This window comes from Psittacula echo (assembly GCF_963264785.1).
Source record: "Psittacula echo genome assembly, chromosome: 16".
Taxonomy (NCBI): Eukaryota; Metazoa; Chordata; class Aves; order Psittaciformes; family Psittacidae; genus Psittacula; species Psittacula echo.
The window spans coordinates 5,337,043-5,362,669 of NC_137752.1; the positions used below are offsets into that span (position 1 = coordinate 5,337,043).

The 25,627-nt window shown below is 49.3% G+C and overlaps 1 protein-coding gene across 3 annotated transcripts in view; it reads right to left on the reverse strand.

Moving 5' to 3' along the window:
* The window catches only part of FUBP3 (far upstream element binding protein 3), a 37,578-nt gene extending 22,645 nt beyond the window's left edge, over positions 1 to 14,933 (reverse strand). For 2 of the 3 annotated variants that reach the window (XM_080630898.1, XM_080630896.1), the window contains exons 1-4: positions 14,786 to 14,933; positions 7,847 to 7,952; positions 1,773 to 1,823; positions 1,263 to 1,296 (exon numbers count right to left, since the gene is read on the reverse strand). In XM_080630898.1, the coding sequence (XP_080487024.1) occupies positions 1,263 to 1,296; positions 1,773 to 1,823; positions 7,847 to 7,952; positions 14,786 to 14,872 (278 nt within the window). In that variant the 5' untranslated portion in view covers positions 14,873 to 14,933. The remainder of the gene's footprint in view (positions 1 to 1,262; positions 1,297 to 1,772; positions 1,824 to 7,846; positions 7,953 to 14,785) is intronic. The other variant, XM_080630897.1, reaches the window with a different exon arrangement.
* Between the last annotated feature and the right edge of the window lie 10,694 nt (positions 14,934 to 25,627).

The window sequence follows — 25,627 nt, forward strand, 5'->3', positions numbered from 1 at the left end:
CACAATAAATATGGAATTTGCATACATTTAGATATGAATCATATACAATTTGTTCAGCAATCTCCAAAGCAATGAAACACCTGCATAAGCTTAATGCAGGTTTTGTGGTGAGGTGTATTAAAATCTTCCCATTTGTTTTGCTCTGTATCAGTTAGGGAAGGTATAAAATTAGCACTAGGCTTCACCAACTGAGCTGCAGATAAAGCACACTCCACTGTCTTGAGGCTCACTAGCAGTGTTGCTAAACCAACCAGTGCCATCCGTACCTGCAATAGAACACACTCACTTCACTCACTGCAGAACTCACCTGCTACAGGGAGCTTCAGAATTACTGCTGGTTTACATGCCTGATTCCTAAATGTCCTATCCTGCACCATTTGTTAACCACCCTGTGCTGGAGCAGCAGCTGCAGCAGGGCAAAGCACCTAACCTGGTAGAAAACCAACCACCAAAACCAATTCAGGTGTTTCAGCCTCGTCAACTCCCTGCGCAAACATCGCTCCTGGCAGAAGACAGGTGGTAGGTAACACTGCTCACCCCTTTCTGTGCTGCCCATGCTGGACATCAGCATTAACCTAACCACTACAAACGGAAGGTTCTACAGTTTTCACATACACTGCTTGTCCTTTCTGCTGAGGCCTGCAACAAGCATGATGGAAATGCACTACTATTAGCCCAAAGGCGAATCCAACTTTAGAAATGCTCTCCTCTTCCTACTCAAAACAAGACAGACAACTCCTTAAGACCAGGATTCAAAAAGAACTAAGAATTTTACTTTTATCTTAGATGCTAATACATGATAATTCACACTTGCTTCAGCCTCCCCAGACCATCTCTGACAAAGGAGTCATACCAGGTCATATTACACCAACAAAACTAAATACCGGTACCAACAAAACTAAATCCTAATCCTAGAACCAACGATAACATCTACCTGCCCATTTAATACTTCCAACTTCGGTCAAAATGCCAGAGCTGTTTTTCACTTTTTCTTTCTCCCCTCACACCCGGGCAGGAAAAGGGGAAAGAGGGAGAATTTATACTTCTCAGACCTGCACATTTACAGGAATCAAATCCAAGTTTCACGTCAACTGTGGTAACAAACCACAGTAAAGGCTTAGCAGAAACCCCAGCCTGGAGAAAACCCAAGCTGACAGTTTCTCCACATCCTCAACCTCTGACTTGCTAACACTACTACAGATGGCGGATCAATAAACAATTAGAATTGATCAATAAATAATAAAACATAACCCACTGCTTACCTTTGATGTACCAGGGCCCCTAACTGGTTACCTACTGTGGCAGAGGGAGAAAAAAAGGAAAAAATCAAAGCATTAGCACGGATAAACTAACTTCATCCCTATAGAAAAAGAGTTCTTACCATTTCATCAAAAAAAGAAAGAAAAGCAAAACAGTAATTTAGGTTCAGTGGCTGAAAAGAATGCGTTATGTGGTGCAAAACAGGAGGGGATTTCTTGATCAGCACACACCATAACGCAGTGTCCAGCTGAACACAGGATAGGGAATTGATCCACGTCTCCCCATGCTGAGAGTCATGGGAGAAAATCCTGTCTGCCCAAATCCAAATCCCTGCAAGTAACCTCCCCCCTTCCCAAATTAAGCCCAGAGTACTAAAAAAAGGAAGAAAAGGGAGGGAGGGAGGGGGGAGAAAGGACAGTTCAAGCAGACTGATGTGCATTAAAAAAAGCACAACAGAAACCAAAGCCTCAGATTTGTCAAGGCAAAAAGCATTCAAGACCGCTTGCACATACTTCTCTCTGCATCTCTTATCTGTGCTCCATGAAGCCCACTTACACGGAGACCTGTTAAAGGAATACATCTGTTAAGTTACCTTGTGGCACCCAAACAGTATTCGCTTTTAAAGCCACCACATTTTCCTGAACGCACACATTCCAGACGTATCTGCCATGTTAGCTGGTGGTCCGTTTATGATTAGCAGTTATCTCCCCAGCTGACAACCCTCAACCAGATTTCTTCCCCCCCTCTACCCAACCTCAACAGATTAGATCTTTCTTCCAAATGTTAATGGGGAAAATATCATTAGACCACCCCATGCAAAGTGAGAACACATGCCCTGCTGGGCTTCCTACCGGACTTTGCCTGCAGCAAACCAGCTAAAAACCAGACCATTTGGTCCTAACAACCAGTTGAAAGATTATATTGCATGCCTGGAGGGCGCAAGTAGCAAACCAAATGAAACCGGCCAACATGTGAGCTGCGATAATAAAGATGCTGTTTCAAACTACCTTGCAGCAACTTGCACATTCTTTGACCTGAAATAAATTGGCAATCAGCTGGCAGGGTTAGAAAGCGGATGCATCCCACTTTCTCTAAATCCAGGAGAAAGATGGATAAAGTTTGTGGCCAAACACTTCACTCAAATAAAACAGACAAAGAGAGTCAATACTGTATTTCTGCTGCGTGTCAATACATTCATAATAGTTCAGGACCAAAATATTGACAGCATATATATTTTATTACTCTCCCCAGCTCAGTGATAAGACCACTGCTGTGTTATTGACTCCATTAGATTTGTCTTTGCATATTCTCACCCTGAATATAAAAAGCCCTAATTTGATAACTGTCAATACTGCAGCTGAAAAAGATGGGTGATGTAATGAGGAATATTTGCTCTAGCTCATAAGATACTACTGCAGAGCCGAGCAAATACAACCAAACGCAGGATCACACCATCTTGCCCCAAACTGTGCGCTGGGTATGCACAGTAGGTCTGGTGGCTGTGTTTGGGATTGCCCCTGCCACAGACCAGGCCAGTCATTATCCCAAGCTGCCAGAAAGAGTGGTCTTAACACGACAAGGCTGTATTTAAATATCCGCTTCACATTTGAGTTCACCAGAACAGCTTTTAGCAGCCTGTTCCACTGCAGCTGCTGCCCACAAATTATGAGACAGACACACATCCTATAATCAACTCCTGAAGTTCACGCAAGGAACGGAAGAGCCTTCATTTTGTAACACAATCCTACACTTGAAAAAGACAACTTCATCGGGGGAAACACGTATGAGCATGAGAAGTTAAATCAGAAAGGGAAATAATGCTTTACATGGGCCTAAATGTCTCCAACCCATTCCAAGCGCTACACAAACACAGCGAGCCACGCACCACCCCAAGCAGATATCAGCCTCAGTGTGTAGTTATTACAAATCAGTTAACAACAATTAAGCCACAATAACTTCTGGATGAGATCACTCCTTCCACGTTTCACAGATAACCCCTCCATGAGCTCAGATAGAAGGCAGATGGAGAGAGCTGGGAGTGATTTAGGTGAAGTCAGTTGTTATTTCTCCCTGATTTTGGGGGAAAAAAGAAACAACTCATGGTTCTAATAGCCTAAAGGTCCATTCCTTCTCCAACATGCCCATTTTGCTCTGAAAGACAGGGACTAACAGAGAGGCAGGGCTGGGCAGACCATGCTCACTGCAATACCAAAAGCTGATGTACTAGCTCCACTATCTCAATCTTGACACCAGGGAGGGGGCTGAACTCTGACAAGCCACGTACATATTTCCCCCTTTTACATCTATAGAGTACAATTTAACCGTAACTGCAGTCATTTTACTGCAAATAAGGAAAAATACTGAATAAAATCAGCACAATTTCCTATTAATGGCACCTGCTGGTTGAAAACTCTTCACTCTTCTTTAGGCTTCACCTTAACTGAATTCTACCTAACAGACACTCAAAACAAATGTGGATTTTTTTCCACCCCATAAAACAGAGCACTCCCTCCCACTAAATTAATGTGCATGGAGGGAATATACAATCTCATCAAGAATATCTTCATGGCTAGAATAAAATCAGAGCAACACATCTCCTGGAGAGCAGTGGAACAGGGCTGCATTTCATACTTTGAAACTAAAATAGGATCACTGTACATTTTAGAAAAGAAGACATTAGTGACCCTGATTCTTCACCATTAAATATTGCTAGACTTTTCTTTAATTAAATGCTCACAACCTAATAATTTTCACTGCAAATCTTCATCAGCTTTTTTCCTCCTCCTTTAAGCTGCCCTATTTAAGTAACAGTGAACTGTGAAGTTGCAGTTTCAGAGAACACTGCCATTCTGTGTATTACACTAAACCTTTTTCTAAGAGATCTGGACTTTTGCCCTGGTCTTAGTGCTGCTGCAGATGTGTCAAGGAGCATTACCACTAACTTTCAGCAGCAGTAAGACAGAGGTAAGATTTTCTTCTGCCCATCACTATTTTCATTGAAAACACACTGAAGCAAAAGAATAAAGTACAGCAGGATCATACTGGGTTACTACAATCAAGTTTTATTACATCAAAACAGGCCACCTTCATATCTGCACCACAAAGGCTTGGGGAAGGCAAAGGGACTTGAGGCTTTTCTGAGGTCTCTAACCTTTGTTTCCCCAGCCTCAAGGATGCCCCAGCCTTCAGCTGCAACACTGCTGCTTAACCCTATGTGTATCACTGGAAACTTCTGCAAAGCAGTTCAAACCAGGGCAGACAAGGGCCATCATTCTGGTTATCAGTCTCTTTCCAGCAGGCTAGATCCCTGTTTCCTTTGAACAAAAGGAGCCTGTTTCTTTAAGGATTATTTAGCATTGAACAAACTTACGAAATCGTGCTAGTAATTAGAGAGACCCTTTAATTAGAATGGAGGCCAGGAGCAGCCATGGCCATTACCAGGAGGGATGAGATCCATCCTCAGAAGTGGGCCACAAGCAAGATGCCACCAGGTCTCCGCACAGCTCAGACTTACCCCATCTCTAGTGCTCACCTCCACAGAGAAACATTAACCCCTGCAACTGGCCATGTAAATGCAGACTACGATTTCCTGTGAGCAGTACAAATAAACCTCATCTCCTCCCTGCACTGTAGCTATTTGCAGGATTACTTTAAAGTTGTTTCCAGAAAGAGGAAATAAAGAAGCCAAGGAAAAAAGAAATAAATCAGTCTCGAGCCCCATCTAATACAAAAAGGCCAGGTCATCAGGGCCAATCTCAGCAGCTCTTTGTTTCAGATGAAGGTTATGTTAAGGGAAGTGCAAAAGGCACCCACATGTTCTGGTTTCCAACACTATGACAAATCTATTTTTCCTGGAAATGCTCTAAAAGCAGCTGGGTTTGTTTTGACAGTGCACTGTCACCCTGTCTGAAGACCACTTCCTAAGCTGACATCAATCAGCCATACCAGCAGCTGCTTACAAAAATGGACAGGCAGAATAAGGCTTTCTGGAAAGGCAGACAGTTTTCCTGTCACCTTAAATACTTCCTCCAGGCCCCTTTTTTCAGGATTACTAGGAAAAGAAGCAATTTTCTAACAGCTACAGGGGGATAAGGAAGCAGCGAGATCTGCACTCAGCCGTGAACACACAGTATATGGAGGTAAACAATCAAATGCTTTACCATCAGGTTTGTTTCCAAGCTGTCCAGAGCAGCAGAATGTACCCAAACCCCCGCACCATAAAATTCCTGGAGCATGCATAACAACATAAATAATTGCTTCTTCACAACCATGTCTCCAAACTGTGGTTCACAGACAAGCAGAAAATGGAGAAGAGTGTGGGCAAGCAACCCCGACACCCCTTGCTTGCAGCTAACAGACAACTAAGAGATCATCCAAATGGGAAGTGCTTTCCTAATTTAAGTGTCCTATTAAAAGCAACTGCCATCTTCCACGTGCTTGAAGTTAAAGCTGCATTATAGACTTTTAATGCCACGGCAGCAAGAGCAGGTCGTCTAAGTTATGGATCATACCACAAACAGAGAGGAAGAAGCATTTGTGGCTTCAGGAGTTCCTTTGCCAGGCTGCAGTTCTGGGTATGCAGTCTTAGCAGCGCAGGAGGATCACGCCGTGAGGTGGGGAACTCATCACCCAATTGTATTTCAGTACAGGACTTATTAATGCCTTTAGAAATAAAAGGTAAGATGAGCAAAGCTGAAAGAAGAGATGCAACCATTGCTCCTACCCTGACAATTCCTGTTTCTTTGTGAAATTCCAGCCCTTGAAAATATTACTTCCATCATTTCTCTTCTCCTCTAAGATCTTGGACAAAGTTCTAAAATCTACAGATGTACATGAACAACCTAAAGGCAAATACAGCATTGAAGCCACTTTAAAACAGTTATGGACAAGGCCCAGTACTAAACTACAGGGTGAGCAAGCACCCCTAGGTCTTCACACCAGCAGAACAACCAGAGTGAGGAGTACAGCCGCTCCAGAAGGCACTCCCAGGAGCGACACCTGCTCCATGCAATTATCTATCACAACACAAGAATCCAGCAGTAATGTACATTTATAGCCCAGACTGCAACTGTATTGATACTGGTTGTGTCAACACAAACAAGGCTCAGCAAGTAATAGGGCTGCTCATGAGTAAAAGTTTAGGAACAAAGTCTAAGTTGTGCTGTCATTAAGCACTATGATCATTTCGCATGTTAAAAGTTCATCAAAACAACGTTTCATCAAGAGATCAGGTTTCCCAGTTCAGTCTGATGGATCAATGAAAGGAATGGGCAGGACACAATGTGACGAATGACTAGTTTCTAGAAGGCTACGAACACACACCAGTAATACCAGGCCTCTGGCTGCTCACGGACACAATGATGCTCCACCCTGAGATACAAGGCACAGGGGCTCCCCCACATAAACCCATGCTTTCCTAAAACACCAAACCAAAGGAGCTGCAACCTCTTGCTCAAATAGAGCCAACACCAGAGAACAAAGTGAGTTGTGGCATGTGTCCAGAAGTTAGCAAGCCAAAGGCTCCACATGAAAGAAACTTTCCCCCATGCTCTGGCTCTCAGTATGAGAAGCAGACATGCAGTATTTTTCAGCCTTTGTATTAGTCAAAACCCAGATTATTTCCAAAATGAGGTGCTAGGCTTATCTCCTCTGTACTCCTGACCATATCTGTGGGGGAGAGAATCACCCTGCAGGGCTACCTGCGTCAGTAAAATACTAGAGGAGATAGCAAACGGAGATGTAGTCACACTTATTTTTAATAACCAACCACAGGAAAAAGTGAGCTCTTCTCATCTATGCAGCAGCAGGTAAGACAGTTCAAACACTTCTTGTAAGAGTGCACATCATTAGTTTGTAATAAAGAAAACACCTGCTCTAACATTTTCTGGCTCCCAAAGATAAAAAATTAATAACTTACTTTAAAATTATAACACTTGTTATTAACTCACTACAATTAGCAGGTATCGTACACCAATAAATTCTTCTTTGGCTGTGGCCAATGCTAAATGCTTCAGAGATTTAAGAAATCTCAAAGAATTGAAAAAAAGCAAGCAGTTTCCTTCCAACTTGCATCACTTTACATCAATACCTTTTCTCCTTAAAATTCATGTGCAAAGCCATCAGAACTCTTGACACTGACTCAACTACTGTGCTGTGGCCACTGCTACACATGGCAAGGAACATGTAGTGCTGCCCCTGTACACCCCCTGTTCTCAGAAAATAGAGGTCACCAGGGAAAAACAGCTTTATTATGTACCTCGGGTACTGTATACACAGGCTCCATCACAGTTCCAATAAGCACATCCTCCTCTTTCCTCCATCCCACAGCTACCACAGAACAAGATTTAAATCACAGAGTTCATTTGCTAATTCCCAAAGTTCATCAACTAAGAAAGAATTGCTTTACATTAATAATACCAATGCCTAGGAGCTCCATGCTATCTAGATAACACTAAACAGCACAGGGCATCTTGTATAAAATGTATATACACAGGAAGATGCATTGACTTATGCCCTTAAAGCAGACAACTGCCTCCATAGCTGAATTTCAGGGGCTGCATCCACAAGACTAATCACAGCAGCTTACCTCCATCATCCAGGGGCCGTTTCTGCACTCCATAACCGTAGACTGATGGGTCCACAAGTGTTGTAGAATTATTCAAGTGAGGAATATCTCCAATTTTAGCAGCAATCTATAAAAATTAGGGGATAAAGCATGATTAGCATACTTGAAGCTTCAGCCATCACAGCTAAACACTCTTTCCTCCAATAAGGCATTTACCCCAGTCCAATCTTCTGTCACCTATTTACTATACAGGTGGCTTTGTAACAGTTCCAAGACAGCAGTGCTTCATTTGTAAAGTAAACAATTTAATGCTTGCTTTTCATATTTGTTTAATTAAGATCACATTCACTCAGTTTCTCTTTCTGATCACAAGTAAGTATTTACTCCCTGGAACATTATATTCAGGTTTGTTCACTCAATGAACAGCTGACAAGTTAAATCTTGCAAAGAGAAGAGTTCGCACTAGCTCACCAGCTTTGTCCTGGTGAAGCTGCCACCACTGTAGCTGCATAGGACACAAGCCTCCTCCTGCATCCATGCATATCCAGATACACCAAAATGCACATCAGTAGGGGGAGTGGAGGGGGAAGAATATGAAAATACATAGTACAAGGACACGTTTGAGAGCTCCTTGTCACAGAGGCTGGATCACCCTGTGTTTACTGAATGAAGAATAAGCCAGTGGGCAAACTATTAGACCAGAATTAGTTTCAATTTCCTGCAGTAGTAAGTACAGCATAAACAGGACTAATGCTGCCTGTATCCCTGTTTTCATCCCTTACAGAGGGGTAACTGCCACTCCCTGCCAAGCCAGGATGCAAGGAGGATATTTACAGGAAAAGGAGACAGTCAAGTATCACAGTAAGGGGACTGAGGTAAGCAAATAAACTAGAAGAAACACCTAAACATCACTTAATAGAAGTTAATAGAAGCTTGTCTTTAATGACATTTGGGATACACCTATATAGATGGGTGCTGACAGATTCACCTGCTCTCTAAGCTAACTGATATAAGATCTCCCTAGAAAAACACAGGTACATTACTTTGGTGCTGCACCTACGCTAATACCCCCTGCAGGGACAGGGAAGCTGCGGTCTCACAGCACCCCTTGACTACCTAAAGTACTTTGATAAGCATGTGCAGAACAAAGTAGTTACAGAACAAATATAAAGCACAGTGTATGCTACAGCATTTGCTTCCTTTTTCAGCATGGATAGGATCTTTACTAGGAGTCTGATCTCACTCTATTATAAGTGAGATTTCACCAGAGAATAAGCTACAAGAACAGATGAGAGAGCATTTTACACAGATAGGTTTTAAATGAAGACAAGGGCAAATGACAAATATAACGACAGGTGTTTCTAAAATCCGAGTTTTACTGCAACGGAAAGACATCTACAGTAACTGTGGTTGTTGACACTATCGGCTGCTGCAGTCGAATAAACAACTGCCCAAGATTCAGAACCACAGGGTACTGAAAAAAGCTATTTGAAATAATCTTGAAAGATTGAGGGCACTGCTGTTAGAAAGAGAACAGAAAACATTCTCTTCAATGCCTTGCACGAAAAGGGCTCCAAGTTCTGAACATTTTCATCTCATAGCCCATTCTGTCCTGTCCTCTTTTAGGAAGTCAACAACTTTGCTGGGTCAGAAATGCCAGGACCTAGAGAACAAAATCTTCCTGCAGAACCAGCACAGTGATCATGTAGTGAAGCTTTAATGACAAGCATCTTGTACATTAACATTTCCAAAAACTAATAAGCCCATAGAAATCTGATTCTGAAAGCACCAACACACTTTGTACACTTCATATCAGGGAGTGCCAGGTGATGCCTTGCTTTTTGTAGAACTGCATCCCTGGTTCGAGCCCTTTGCTTTCCCCTCACATTTGGGATGCAGAGGATTTTAATGAAGGTACAAAGAGCACTGATGCTTCCTGACTACTTCAATGCTGAAAAATAAATGTTAAGACATATTTTATAACAATCTATCAGCAGCTTTCACACAGTAACTTACAAGGATGCCAAAAGGAACAGTGTCAGGTGTAACATACCCTGGCATGTTTTGGAAGGCTTGATTTTAAATATGTTTGTTGTTGTGGAAACTGCTAGCTGATAGCTTTGAGCTGAAATCACACACTACAAGTTCAAGGGAAAGAAAAAAATAGCCTGTGGATAGCAGAAGCTGGCCTACAATAGGCAGCTAGCACGGTGTACAAAGGTGTGCATGACAGATCACTGGCACTGAAGCTGGCTGCTCTCAAACCTTTGCAAACCCCACTCGTGCTTAAGCACAGAATTACCACCCTGGCACAGAACCCTCCAGCTAAAAGGCAAAATAAGAGTCAAAGCAATTCTTATGTTATCAGCCTTCGGGATATATCCCCCTCACACACTTTATTTAAACTTGCCCCCTTATCTCTACAGCCTCCCAGCTGCCACGGGATTACAGGCACACAACACAACACCTCACAATAGCAGGGAAAAACACCCTGCAAAATTCAGGAGTTGAGCTTTTAAAGTAGATGTGGCAGTTAAAATGCATTTTAACTTCTAATGTTCAACTTAAAATGGAAGCCTCAGTTTTTACTACAGGTTCAGCAGGGAGATAAGCACAAAAGTTAGGACACAGCAAAAGTAAGCAGACCTAGCTCTTATCTGGCTGAATGACCTTGAGTGATGTACTGCTAGCCACTGCTTTTGTCCTGCTCTATGCAGGTCTTACTCCTCCCCTCCCTTTTTTTTCCTAAACCAAATACATCCGTATTACTAAGCTCTGAAATACACTGGAAAAACACACTACTACCTGTTTCTGCACCTTATTTCCCCAAAATAAGTGTCTCCAACAAACACTTTAAAGGAGACAGCACAAACTGCAACAGTAAACCCAATAAAAACAAAACAGCCCACAAAGTTACGTGAGAATATATGTTTTCCTATACCTTGCTCTTCTGTCCTCCTATACCTTTAACACCCTCTAAAAATGATATAATATGAAAACAGTTTTAAATATGAAGCTTCTTTGCTAGGTACAGCACGACTCAAGCACCATTATCAGCAGAATTCAGCTTTGAAGAGAAAGGGCCTAGCTTCTGAGGAGAATCCCTCCATGCTGTCCTGCAAAAGAACTGCAACTGATAAAAGAACCAATTCTAGGTATTAACAGGACACAAAACAAGGTGCTGTCACCTGACCCTTCAAACAATTCCAGTGCTTCTGCTACTCTTTCCATGTGTCAAGCAGAACATTCAAGTTTGTATGCCAGACACTTCGCCAGAGCTCTGCAGGACAGTGCAAATCCATACACAACCACTGAAGTTTCATGTTGCAGGGTGGTTTTCCTAAATACTAGAGGATGAGCTGAACAAGTACACTGCAAGGGATAAACAAAAGTTAGTCTAAGACTCCTCCATCCCCATGAAATTAGAAGTTAGAGCCTCATAATAGAAAAGAATACAGCCTGTGAACTCTGAGGATATTCATTTGCTTTCAAGGTACCCAAGATGGAACGCAACAGACTTGCCAAGCCATGGCCTTTCCTCTTTAGAGCATTCTCAGAAATCTGGATTCAGAATGTACGTATGGCAGATTACAAGAACAGCTAATGTAAGAAGAGGGAACCAGTAAGCGCTGCAAACACCTGTGTTGTACTGAAAACAAGACTGCCAAGGAGAACAGGAGAGGGTAAGAAACAAGCAAGATGCTGTTTTGTCAGAACGAGACTCAAGGACAGTTGGACAGAAATCCATTTCTGTCCAAAGTACAGGCAGCTTTGCTTATTTTCAGATCCCATTTCTCAAAACGGAAGCAAACATTCTCTTTCTCTGTGCCCCCCACCCCAAAATGCCACAGAAGAAAAGCCACCCTGCCCATGAGCAGTCAGACCAGTCACCATCAGTGATCCATAAACTAATCCCCTCACTTGATGTACGGTCTAGAAGATACAGGACAGACCACCTCAAAGTCCCAGCATTCACTTGAATAAGTAACTTTTCACACATCTCAAGTACTGAAGAGTCCACAAAAAATCCAAGCAAGTCCAGCACAAACACTGAAGGCAATGTCCAAATAATTTCTTTCAAAGCTATTTCAGATCTCTTACTCTTATGTCATCTCGTATCCCAGTGACTTTGAGGAATGCAGTTAACTTCTCTTTGATCAGAAAAGTCTTCCCTGTCCTGAATTATTTAGTTATTAGCAACTAAGACAGATTTTAGTGTTATGGCTCTTGTGAGAACCGAAGTTAGTAAATTTGATGACTAGTATTAAGTGTAAGATTAAACTTTGAAAGAGTTCAAACGTCAATCCAGGGATGCCACACCAACACGTGAAGCAAGAACTACAACTGAATCTTTTTCCTTTGCTTCATCATCCCCTTAAAGCAAAAGTAATACTCAGAAAGGGCCATGGCACTGGCCTGGAACAGTACTTAAGCTGACATCTATGCACCAGATCAGTGTAGTTCAGGCAAATACAACATTAAACACACACAGTGAAAGTTATGCCATCGCCTCCAGACAAGTGTTAGGTCAAACTGCCTTGAAATCCCACCTGACTGTCAGCCAGCAAGTTCCATCACAGATTGCTTGGGTGATGAGGTAAATGCTGGGGATGGACTCTTCATCAGGGACTGTAGTGACAGGACAAGGGGTAACGGGTTCAAACTTAAACAGGGGAAGTTTAGATTGGATATAAGGAAGAAATTCTTTACTGTGAGGGCAGTGAGGCACTGGAATGGGTTGCCCAGGGAGGTTGTGAATGCTCCATCCTTGGCAGTGTTCAAGGCCAGGTTGGATGAGGCCTTGGGTGCCATGGTTTAGTGTGAGGTGTCCCTGCCCATGGCAGGGGGGTTGGAACTGGATGATCTTAAGGTCCTTTCCAACCCTAACTATTCTGTGATTCTATGATTCCATATCCATCCTCTGAGCAATTAAGACCATCTTCATTCACATTTGCAAACAAGTCACTAGTGACGATTCAGTCCTGCCATGCCTTGCAGTAGACTACCTACAACATCTCTATAGAACCAGATTAAACCAAGTCGTTTTGCAGAGGGGGGAAAATACTTTAGTGCTTGCCAACAATTCTTTTCATCCCACAAACACCAATGGAAAAAAAGTCACACTCAACAGACAGCATACAACTCACTGCACAAAAATGTAGGCCCCTGTGCTCCCACGAACACATGCAGAGCACACACACCTCTCAACACACTTGTTTCAAAGGGGAAAAGACAGCGGACAGGTTGCTACACTGCAGTGCCTGGCTTGAAGATGTTCAGACTAACTCAAGTTCAGACTAACTTCAAGTTCAGACTAACTTCAAGTTCAGACTAACTCAAGCCATAGGCTCATGGAAAACTGACCCATTCTCACAAGTATTGATTAACTTCAGAACAGCAAAGTTGGAGTAAGTGAGCACAGCTAGGTTACAGAATTGTTTAATATTCCATCTCCTTTATGTGAGGGTTTAGGGGGCTCTCAAAGTCACCCCACAAACATGACCACTGCAACCACTCAATGCTAATTCAGACCAGTTGCAACTTAGCAGCAAATCATTTTCTTCTACATAAACAGGTTATTCAAAGATTATCCAGCTGCTAGCAGGCAATAATATTATCACATACTCAGGGAGATGTTTTTGCAATGAGAGGCCTTCGGTAACAGACAACCAGGTTGAGACAAACACAGCTGCAACACCGCTCAATTTAACTGCATCAAGTAGATAACACTGGACTAACAGCAAAGCTTTCAGACATCACATAGCACCAAGGCCACAGCACTTTGTAAGCACTGAAGAAAGTGACACACAGCCTCTTCCAAGAGGCAGCTAACACACAACCCGCCTACTGCAGGATCTATGCTGAGAAAGAAATCAACAACCAAAGAGCAGAGCGGCTCGTGGTCTCCTCTGGGGAGGTGCAGGGTGTTTGTCTGGAACAGCAAGCACGTCAGTACAGCTTGCTGAAGGCCACAGAGAACACAGACATGCTGCCACACCAATTCACCAGTGAGCCATGAGTGATGGTGAACCACCTAAGTTCCATCAGAGCAACCGCTTGAAAGGTCCAGTTTAGTTTCTTCGGAAGCTTCCCCATCACGAGAGAAGTGAGTCTGGGCAACAAGGAGATTTCTCCCACCTGGCCTTTAACACTGGAAGGAATAAAGTCACGTCTTTAAGCACCAGCTGGGCTGTGGTCCTGGTATTCACCTGTCTTACATCTCACTGCAGTGCAGTTATTAAGCATGAATAAAGTGCAACCTGTTCAGAGATGGAATAAACACCAGTGACAGACATGGAAAAAGAGATGCAACGAACAGTCACAAAATCTGTGCTGTGAGCAGCAGCTCCTTGTTTCTGGAACCACTTTCCACCAGCTAACGAGCACAGACTCTGGGAATGTCTTGCACTGACAACGAGGGTGCTGACTTTTGCACGTCCGGGCGTTTTGGCTTTTTAGCACCGTGTAAACTCAGAGATTCCTTTGGGAAATGCTTCACTCCCACTGTCTCTCCCTCGCAGGAGGGAATGCAAAGCTCCCCCTCTGCCAGGGTTTCTATCGATTAGCCGAACTCGCACTTAAGGCCTCATTAAAAAACCCTCATTATTATCGTTATCCCCCACCCACCCATTGCAAAGTGCAAGGCGACAGCCCCACAAACGACAGCTCCCGCCGGCTGCACCCGTAACGCTCCGCCGTGTCACAAGCCCCGGCGCGACCCGCGCTGCAGGGCCCTGTCACAGAGCTACTTCGCCGCCGCCCCCCGCCTCTCCCCCTCCCCGGAGCTCCTTCACCGCTGCCCGCAATGGACAACCCCGGTGCTCCCAAGCGGGGCCGCTGGTGCCGGCCTGCGGGCGAAGGGGCAGCGGTGCCGCGGCCCAGCCCCTCACAGCGGCCCCGCCTCGGCCTAGCGGCGCCCCGCGGCCTCCTCCCCCCCCGGCCCGCCCGCAGAGCTCCTACCTGCCGGACCCGGTGCAGCGCGTCCACGAACCCCTCGGGCTTGATCCCCACGGGCGCTGCGCTCTGCCCCTGCGCCAGCTCCGCCATGGCCCGCGCCCACCCGCCGTCGCGCCGCCCCGGGGACCCGCACCCGGAAAGGGAAAGAGCCCCCCGCTTCCGCCGGAAGTGGCACGGAGAGGCGGGGCCGGGGAGGGAGGGGGGTCGCGGAGCTCGGCGCGGCGACTCACGTGCTGGCGGGAGGAGCCTGGCGCAGCCACCGCCTCCCACCGGCACCGCGCGGGCACGGGCACGGGCACGGGCACGGGCACGGGCACGGGCACGGGCACGGGCACTCCTCGCCCCGTCCTAGCATGAGCCGTCCCCTGCCGGCCCGTCCCATACTGCCCCTGCTTGCGACATCCCGTTCTCATCCCATCCCACAACTTCCAGCCGAGGCCATACTGTGCCCACCTCTGCCACACCGCGCCAGCCCCTTCATCCCTGCTGTAGCGTGGCCGCAGGGGTAGCCCCACCGTTTCACGCCTCATTCCACAGTGCCCGTTTCCAGCCCACTCTGGTGTATATGTTTGGGGACCATGGTTTTGGCTCATGGTGGATGGACGCTGCCATGGTGCTTGTGGCACTGCATGAGGATCCTGGGGAGCCCTGCCCTGCTGCTGGAGAGCTGGAGCCATCAGGGGGGCCCGGCATCCCCATTCCCTGTGCCAGAGCCCCCAGGTGCAATACAGCCACAATGCTTCCAGCACAGTGGAGCAGGAGGCTCCGGGATGATGCAAGGACCAGTTAGTCAAGGAGTAATGCAAAGAACATGCAAAGCCTCTTCCCTGAGCAAGGCGCTGCTGCAGGGCCCCTGCACAGCCCTTTTGATCTCATAGATCTGGGCAATAGGGGGGGATTTGGGGTGCCCTATGAGTGCTGCCACCCACCCTGCTGCTCGGGCACAGATCCCATTGTTGGGGGTACACACTGGCTGTAGGGTCATGATTCCTCCAGGATATGAGAGCAATGCCAGGCTGTGGGGTGATGGCACGGCTTATGGCACAGGGGGGACAAGAGGCAGTGATGGGAGCCCTGGTGATCCCCCCCCCAGCCTGGCACCATGGAGGGCCTTGGAGTAACCCCCCCATTGCAGAGCAGCTGCATGAGAGATGCAGTCTCCCACATTGGAGCCTGCATCCAGCTCCTGCATGGCTGGGTTTGCCTGGAACAGCCCAACCTTCGCTGATCCCAGACCACTTTTCCCAAAGCCACCAAGTATTTTATGCCTCAGGTTGTGTCAGTCCCATCTCAGCTGTTTCTTGCTCTTTCCAGTTTTATGCATCTCATTCCCACTCACACGAGTAGACAGGAATTGCTGAGGCCCATGAAATTGCCTGGTGGCTTTCCAAGAGCAGGGAACACGCTTCTTCCCTGGGATGCACAGTCTGCTGCTGCTCACCTATGTTACACCAGTGGGCTTGCTGATCTCTTCCTTTCGGAATCGTATTCTTAAGCAAAATGCCCATTTATTTTAGGAGAAAGGAGCAGAGCCCATGGGGGAAGGATTTTAAGATGATCAGTATCACTGCAGCCACCCATCGTCTTCCAGCCATGGTGGAGGCACCTTCCCCAGCCATGCCCAGGGCTTTGCTTCTTCCTCTGTTGCAAACAGCCCAAAGACTTTGCTGGATTCAGGGATTTTCCCCCTCCTAACCCTGGCTCAGCACCAGCCACCTCTTTCCCCACACAGGTCCTGGGTGGGGGGATCCCTCCAACAATCCCATTCAGCTCTTGGCTTTGAGCAAGATTCACTGTGTGACCCCATAGCTGATGCCAACCTCAAGGTGACTGCAGAGGAAGGTGCGCAAATCTAAACCCTAGAGCCCCCAGTGCTGGGACGCTGGCAGGGAGAAGCCATAGCATCCACTGCCAGCACTGCACTTGGGGCTGGGAGAGCCAAGTTTTGGCAGCATCAAGCCCTAATAAGGGTTGAAGGAACCTCCTTGGTGCTGAAGACCAGGGCTGATGGACCAGGCTGCTGGGAAGGAGACAGCAACCCCAAGCACTGGACAGGCAGGAACGGCTGGGAGGGAGCCTGGAGCGAAGACGACATGAGGCAGCAATAGAAAAGAGGGAAATTACAGGCCTTAAACACTTCCAGAAACAAATTTCTGATGTAAATCTTCCTTTTTGAGGGGAAAAAAAAAGCCAGGAGTGATTCTATGCCTCCATCCCCCGCATCCCCCCCTCTGGAGACGCACACACCTTCACACACACACTGAAATTAGTTGTGACAGCTGAAATTCTGCCCTCGTCGGACGCCGTTTGACAGGGTACTTAAAAAAGGAGGGGACAAAAAACCCCCACCACAAAATAGGAGAGGCAGAAGAAAAAGGAAAGTGGTTTGGTGTCGCCTGGGGAAGGCGGAGGGGGGTGATAGGGTGGGGGGTTTTGAGTGATCCAAGGCGCATAATTCAGGCTTCTTGGATTGCAAAAGCTCCTCTTACCTAAAGGGCCTGCTGCCTTTATTTTTATCCAAATGGCTCAATTACTGCAAAGCCCCACAGAGAAAATTATGGATGTTTGCCTCTATTTTTCTCCCCTTGTCTCGACAACTGGAGATATTTTGTTTTCCTTCTTTCCGTCTCTTTTTCTTTTTTTTTTCCCTGTTTTGTTTTTGGCTTGGTTTTTATTCCCTTTTGCTGGTGGTGGGTGCGGGGGCTGGAAGGTGGCCAGGAACCAGGATGAGGGATGGATGGGGAGATACGGGGGATCTGAGGTGAGAGATGGGGCGCTGGCTTGCGGTGACCCTGCCACCATCACACGACCTGGTCCCCTCTCCATCTCCCTTATGCCACCTTTGGCTCCTCATGTCCCCCTTACTCCATCATCCCCCATCCTTATCCCTCCCTCCAGCCCTTTCTCCCTCTTTTCTCCCCCACCTCCCTCCTCTCCTCTCCATCACCCCCTCCCTGTGCCTCTCAAAGCCACCATAATAGCAGCTTGTTTGGCACTTCACTTGGTCTCAATGAGAAAATTTCCCCCCTCTCCCTCTTTTTGCCTTCGTTATTTCCAAACCCTGCAATAGCTCCTTTGCTCAGGGCTGCGGGAAGTGCCCATTTCTCAACATTTTTCTTTGGCTTATGTTTGTCATCCTCTGAATTACCGCACCGGGGAGTCCAGTCAGCCCGACACCAGGCCCTGCTGTTCACGCCTCTCCTGCTCCTTGAGATCATACAGGGAGAAATTAGTTATTTATTTCGAGCACCACTGCGATGCACTTCCCCTACAGAAGTGTTTGTTTTGATCCCTCCCTGGAAAAGGAGGCTCCACAGGGAAAACCAGCGTGGCGGCAACGCCGGGTCTGGCGGGAGATGGGGTGAGGATAGGGCAAGGTGTGGGCAGCCCTTGGGGCTCCTGGGAGAGGTGTGAGTGTGGAGACCATCACTGAGCACATGAGAGGGGTCCCCATCATGCTGAGAAGCTTCCCTGAGGCTCCTCCTGTTGCAGATGCTGTCTGCAGCTCCTGAGAGTTTCCAGATGATGTTGTCCCATTAAGAAACCTGGTTGTCCATGGTTTGATGCCATGGTGAGATGGATCCCAAAACCACATGGTGCTGGGGGAGCATCTCACCCCAAGCTGGCCATGACAGCACCAGGGGTACAGCCCAGGATGCTCTGCCTAGCACTGAAGGATTGAACAGATTTGGAATTAAGAGGAAGAAACCCTTCTCCAGCACAGCCCATGGTCACTGGACATGGTCTCCAACCCCGGTCACCGGCCAGGGGTCCTACCCATCCTGTTACTCTTTGCCAAGCAACACCAGCCCTGCGTGGGCATCCAGGCTTTTAGGCAAGGGCAGAACAGACCAGGAATCATTCACCAGCTCAGAGATGTGAGATGGAAGGATGCTGCCTGTCCTTGGAGATTGTATCCCACCTCCCCTCCTCCCTGTGCCAAGGTCAGGAGTCACTGGTTTCGTTGCTGAGCCCACCGGTCCCTTTGCAGACCAGGCTGGCTCCTCAGCCATCGCAACAGTCGGGATGCTGCCAACACTCATGAGCCCTTCTCCTTGCATGGGCAGCACCAGCACCGGCCACACAGGCTGCCAGGGAAGGGGCACAGGGAGCTGCAGCTTTAAAGAAAGAAGAGGAGCAGCGGGAGGAAGAAAGCACACAATTGGCCCAGTGGGCAGACCTGCTATTTAAGTGCCGTTGAGACGCGAGCGGGAGGAATTACAGGAGAAATGATAGTGCCCTGACAGCTGCCATTTCCCACCGCCAGTCTCCCCTAATGGAGTCCTAATGTAGTGGTGGGCTCTTTGCTGACAGCCCAGCCTGAGACAGGGCTCGTCTTTGTGCTGGTGACAGATGGGACAGTCCCGCAACAAACCTGTAATCCTCTGATTTCTGCCGCTGGCTCAGCTTAACCCCTTATTCCCCTGGCCCCCAGGTATGTGGGGTCCAACCTGCTCCTGGGGTCCCACATCCAGATGTGATGAGTCCAGCAGCAAAGAAAGGGGTTGGGAAGAGGAAGCAGCTCCCTCAAGCTCCCTCCGCATCACTGGATGGGGCAGCATGAGAGAGGCTCATCCTGGTCACCAGACAGAGCCAAAGCAGGTCCTATGGGGAAAGCAGAAAGTGGGACCCCACTCTGGTTGGGCTCCTGGTGTTGCTCTGCCTGTGTGACATTATGCAGGCAGGTAAGTGCAGGCAGGTGAGTGCAGGCAGATGTGCTCTGCAGCACAGTGCTCAATGGGAGGGCTCTGGGCTGCCTGCCCAGCACAGCACCCACCTGCAGCCTCTTGCTACCACTGGCTGCTGGCTTTGGCACTGAACCTCCTCGCTTGCCTCCCAATTACCCCCAAAACAGGGAGGAATTGAGCAGGTTTAAGCTAAAAGGTGTGACAATACCCCCCAAGAGCAGGCTGCCTCGGCTACATGCAGCTCTGATCCTGATCCCCGGGGTGGCAGCAGGAAAAGCTGCTGGAGTTTTCCAGCAGAAAAATAAATGCAGCTACTCTACACACTTATCTGTGTGTTGGGAAAAGGACGGGTGTGCTTAGGGACCCTCTGCACCACAGGGATGCTCTCACCCCTGGGATGCATGAGGGGGAGATTAACCACCTGCTGATCCCTTCTCTTCTATCCCAAAGGACACGAAAGATCCCTTGGAAGGGATTTTTGGATGCTTCTCTGCTAGGCAAACGTCCAGGCCCCTCTGTCTCCTTCCCAGCATGGAGCATCTCTCACTTTCACCCTGTCTGACCTCCAGTGCACATCTGGGTCTCCATCCCCTCTGGTGAATCCCACCGGCATCCTTCCAAGCTGCAAGGAGCTCTCTCCTCAGCATTCAGACACAGGGACATCACCCAGGATCACAGGCACTGAGCAAAAAGTCACCATCCTGGAGGGGTCCCAGCATCCTTCTCAACTCCCCCCTGAGCTCCCATCCCACGGGCATCATACCTCCCTGCTTTCCTGCCTGCATAGGAGTTAGCAGGTAGGACAGAGAGCTCCAGCAGGGTCCATCTGCTTGTCCATCCTGCTGCATCCTGAGCTGAGCCCCACTCCTGGCTCTGCAACCACCCTCCCCAGCTCACCTGGACCTACCCAAGGCCACGAGGAATAACAACATCCCCATCCTGCATCCCTGCCTGACCAAACCCTGGGGAGCAGCTGAGACCCTGAGGCTGATCCCAGTGAATACTGAGGGTCCCCATCACCCTCTGCTCAAGAGACCCTCCTCGGTAGGAAAGCGCAATGCAGGTCCCCGGCACAATTAGCCAACAAGTGGCTGTTTTGTGAGGGATTGTTGCTGATGTGTTTTGAGTGGCTTTCTGAGTGGAAAATGTGAGGCGCTGGAGAGGCCAGCAGACAAAGACAGGGATGCATTAGGTTTTATTGGTCTGCTCCGCTCACATCTGACATCACTGCATGGAGCAAGTTCTGCCCGGCTTTGGGGAAAACGAGAAATAAAGCAAGAAAAAGGGGCTGAGGGTACAGGGGCGGGGGGAGCGGGAGTGATTCAGGAAGGCAAGTGGGGGCTTAATAGCAGGAGACACTGGAGCAAACTGTGTCAACCAGATGGGACCCGGGTGCTGCAGGAGGAGAGGGGAATTAGCCAACCCGCGCTTTGTTCCAGCAGAAAGCGCGGCCCTCTCCCCCCAGGAGCTGCCTCCATGTGATATAATACAGCCCCTTTCAGCCGCTAAGCTGGCCAAGGACAAAAGTCACTGATAAATAGCAAGAGGGCGAGGCTGAAAGCAAAAGGCAGAGTTGCCAAGAGCCCCTGCTTTCTCCTTGGGCTGCACGCACTGCCGTGCATCTGCCCTGGCTGATGGTACCTGTGGCTCGGTGGTGATGGGGGTGATGCTGTGGGACAGGGGTGAGGACAGGAGGGAGTCTGAGGACATGGTGCCTTCAGCAAGGTGGTTGCAGTCCATGTTTTCTGTGCCTTGATTCCCTTTGCCAAGCCATAAGAGCCCCTGTGCCTCCAGTGTCCCCCAGCATGCACCAGGAAGGGCTGGAGGGTGCTGTCCCAGACATGTCCCCCAGCAGCCCACTGCATGGCCTTATTAAGCCAATGTCCATCCTTTACCTTCACTTCCACACTCTCTGCACCAAATAAGACTTTTCGAACATCCCTCACCCAGTCCCAAATGCCATAAGGAGACCTCACTGAGTGCTCCTCCTGCAGCCTCCTGCAGCCTCCTGCAGCCTCCTGCATCCCTCTATTCATATAGGGCCTGGTGAGCACCTTGCACCCCTACCCATGCCACCCCCTGCCCATGGTAGCCCCATGCCTGCTGGGAGGGGGACTCAATGGTTGAAGCCACCCCAGCTCCAGGTTTTAGTCCATTTGCACTCCAGTGTAGAGCTCAAGACCTGCAAAGTGGAAGGAGGAGACCCTGAACATCCCCAGTCTGAGCCATCATCCTCATTTGAGGTCTCCCTCCTGGCCAAGCACTTAAACCAGCCATGGGTCTGTGCTAAACAAGCGGGACCCCCGTCCTCTCCACCCTCCCTGGAAGGGTCATCCATGCTCTTGCAGAAATATTGATCCAGATAAACCAGGAGACACATTAGGTGCCCCCGGGGTCAGGAGATCAGAGGCTCAGCTGGCCGCCCGCTGCCCCATGCCCATAGGGTCCGGCTGTGCAGGACCAGGATGGGCAAGGGGAGCACTGAGGGCCTTGGGAAGCCCCTTACGGCATCGAGGGGGCTGGGGCCAAAGTGCTTTTTTGCCAAGGGGAGGTAAAACAAATCGATGAGGGGCCGCTGTGACACAGTGACCCTGGCGCTGAGCCCTGGCTTTAACGTGTGACAGTAAATCTGGGCAGGGGGCTCAGAGGCAGATGGCTGGAGGGGGGATGCGAGACCAGGCACTTGGTGGAGGGATGAGGGAAGGGCAAAAGCTTCCAAACCAAGCGGAGTCCAGCAGAGGAAGGTAGAGGAGGTGGGAGAGGACAGCTCAGATGCTGGGTGATGCCTCTGTTGGGATGCCCCTTGTAGCCGAGAGCCAAGCATCACTCCCGAGTGGTTCCTCCTGCTGCTGCATGTGCCCTGGTCCAGCTGGGATGGCTGCAGGGTGCTGGAGCAGAGGCACCCTAAGCTCTCCCCAAACCCATTTCCATCCCCTCTGAACCGAGGTCTCAGTTTCCAGCCCTCAGCTCCTGGCTTCCACCTCCCATCTCTCAACCCCCACCAAAGCCAGAGGGGAGGGTAGGAAGGCACAAACGGCTGCAGATCCGGTTACCTGCAGCCAACAAAACCTACCTGTGCCCCTCTCCATGGGGATGAACCACAAGGACCCCCCTGGCCCTCCCCGAGCACCGCTGCCTGCCACGACCGAGTGACCAGATGGACACTGGGCTCACACCACAGCCTCCTCTGAGGGTCCCTTGTCCCCCCCCTTGTGCCGGCTGAGCTTTGACGCTGTGTCCCCCCGGGGCAGCCTTTTGTCAGGGGCGTGCAGAAGGGCTCCTGTGTCCCTCTGATCCCTGCCGGCCCCATGGCAGCGAGTCCCCGGCCGGAGCATAAAGCTGGCTTTCAGGGACCCGGCGTTGGGAAACTCCCGGGAAGAAGCAAGGGAGCTTCTTGTTAAACGGGGAGACAAAGCCACCTTGTTAAGGGGTTTACAAAGGCAGCCATCTCCGCCTTGCCTGGGAAGCTCACGACCGGCGACTCCCAACCGCACCGGGGGGATGGATGGCTTTCCCTTGGAAAGATAGAAACACTCAATAGCGGTGCTGTGCTGCAGCCCTGTGACCCGGGTGCAGGGCCCAGGGCACCTTCCCTGCTCCCGTGAACTGCTTGGAGCCACGTCTCTGAAGGAGAAGGGGAGACAAATGCTCATCAAGGGGATTCCATAGTGTTCCTGTGAGTGCACCATCACTACCAGTGTCCCTGTCGAGGGGACTCCATCCTTGGCACTGCAGCCCACAGACCACCACCTGCACTACATTGCATTGGGCAGCACAAGAGCATCTTCTCTCCCTCATTTGGGAGAGATGGAGCCCCAGGAGAGAACGTGATGGGGACACAGTCCCACAGGGCACAGCCACACAAGACCTCCCTGCTTCCCTTCTGCAAAGCATCATCACTTTTGGTTATATGGACCATTTCTTTGCCTAATAAAGTAAAGTTTAAGCAAAACCTCAGCAGCCCCACAGCTGCTCTGTTCCCCTGGGAATTTTCTCTTAAAACCCATCTATTCTTACTGCCCTTTGCAGTAAAAATCCCTTCCCTGGACAAGGTCAGCGCAATCTTTGGCACAACCATGGGATCAGATGGTGGGATCAGATGGGATCTCAGCCTCTGATGGGCACCCCCAAGCCCCCCATTTTGCAGACCACATCCAGGGGCTCCAAACACCAAGGCCCCACCTGATCCCCCAGGATGCACTGCCCAAACCTGTGCATTGTTCTGAGTTGTTCTTGGCAACGCTTGCGCTAAAACCCATGTGCACATTAAACCTTAAACCCAGTAATTACCTGAACCTCCAGAGAAACAGGGAAATTGTTCTTGCCATAGTGATGCAGCAGGCTGCAGTAGCCTGCATTGCCTGGTGAGCTTAGAGAAACCAGGACCCTGCGCTTGTACAAAGCCCAACTGGGTGCAAGAGCCACCCAGGAAGGGGAGATCTGCCTCTGCAATCCCTAGGGATGGGCAAAACAGACCAAGCCCCATGCAGTGAGCCCCATGGGGCAGCAAGCGCATTGTCAAAGAAGCCAAATTAACAGCAAGGAGCTTTCACCCCTGCTTTTCCCTATGGTGCATCATGCCTCCCACCTACGCTTGCAGGTGGCACTCAAGGGGGGCCACATCCTTCCTGCCATCATCCTCACATCCTCCTCCTCCTCTCCCTGGGGAAATGCCATCTCTGTGTGAGTACAGGTGGAGGCCATGCCACCTTATCCTCTTTGAGCTAGCAAATGTGAGCTGCACAATGCCACCCCGAGGGCCAGTCCTTCACCAGGACGCCCCAGCCATGGCTCTGCACCCCATGGGCCTGCACTGGAGGCAGCTCTCCCTCACCGACACCAGGATAAATTGGAGCGCTGCAGCTTTAAAGCAGCGTGTGTGCTCCTTGGCTGGCTGCAGGGCTGGTGGCAGCGGGGAGAGCCGGAGGACACCTGCGGAGATCCTGTACAGCTGGGGAAGATTAGCCTTTTCCACTAGACAAGACCCATTACCATGTTCCAATATACCATCACTTCCGCTAGGAGAGCCTGCAGATGAGATATCGATTGCTGCGACCCCAGATGAGCCCTTCCCCACAGCCTGGGAGGGTGGCAGAGCAGCCCCATAGCATGGCCCATGGTGTAAAGAGGGGGTACAGCTTCCCAAGGGCATCCCGAAAGCACCCCCAGCACCAGGGGCTGCCTTGGGGCAGGCTGGAGCTTGGGTGATGCTCACTGGGGATGCAGAGAAGAGCTCCAAAGCCCAGCAGTGATGCAGGTCTCTTCCCAAGGGATGCTTTGCCCTGGGGATGGGGAGCCCACACTCACTGCTCTTAAAGCTGGGTGTTGCAGAAACAAGCCTGGCCCCTTGACAAACCAATGTATTACCCAAAAATACCTCTGCAAGGGTATTACCAGGCAGCTCAGGAGCTTCTCACACCATGCTGCTCACCTCCTGCTGCACCGTGAGACTGGCAGCCCCTGAAATACCTCCCCAGTATGCACCGGGGTGGAAGGATGCTGGGAACATGCAAGGAGGATAATGAGAAACCACCAAATCCTAAGACCTGGAAGGGCTGATGGTAATTAGAGTAGTAATTAAACAAGTGGTGTTTAACTCACAGCATCCTCTTGCTGCAGCCACTGGTTGCTGCACTAAGGGGAAAGGGCAGGCATGTGCTGGGTCTCCTCTATCCTGTGAGCCCATGGCTTTCAAGAGGTTTTATTTCCTCGCGCTGGGTTTGACTTGGCCTTTCCAACACACTGAGCTCTGCTTTACCAGCACAATGTGTTTTCAGCCCGGTTGGAAGCCAACACACGCGGCTCCTCCAAGGCTGACCACAGCCATGTCCACCACCACCTGCAAGAGCATCCCTTGTGCTGCCCAAGAAGCTGGATGCCACGGTACCCAGCATCCTCAGGCCTCAGCCAAAAACCTCATTGCACAGCCCAGCGGGTGCAGCAAGGCTTGGGTAATCAAGGACCCTCAGGTCTGGGCTCCGCAGTGCTGCAGCACAAGTGCTGGAGCCAGTTTGAGGCCTTGAAGTTAAGTGGATTTAAGCATCCCAGGGAGAGGTGGCCTTGGTCTGAGGAGCCCTCCCAGAGCCCATTCGGCATTTCTCAAGCTTTGGGACATAAGCAGCTTCTGCTGTGACACTTTCTTGTTTGATTGGGGTTT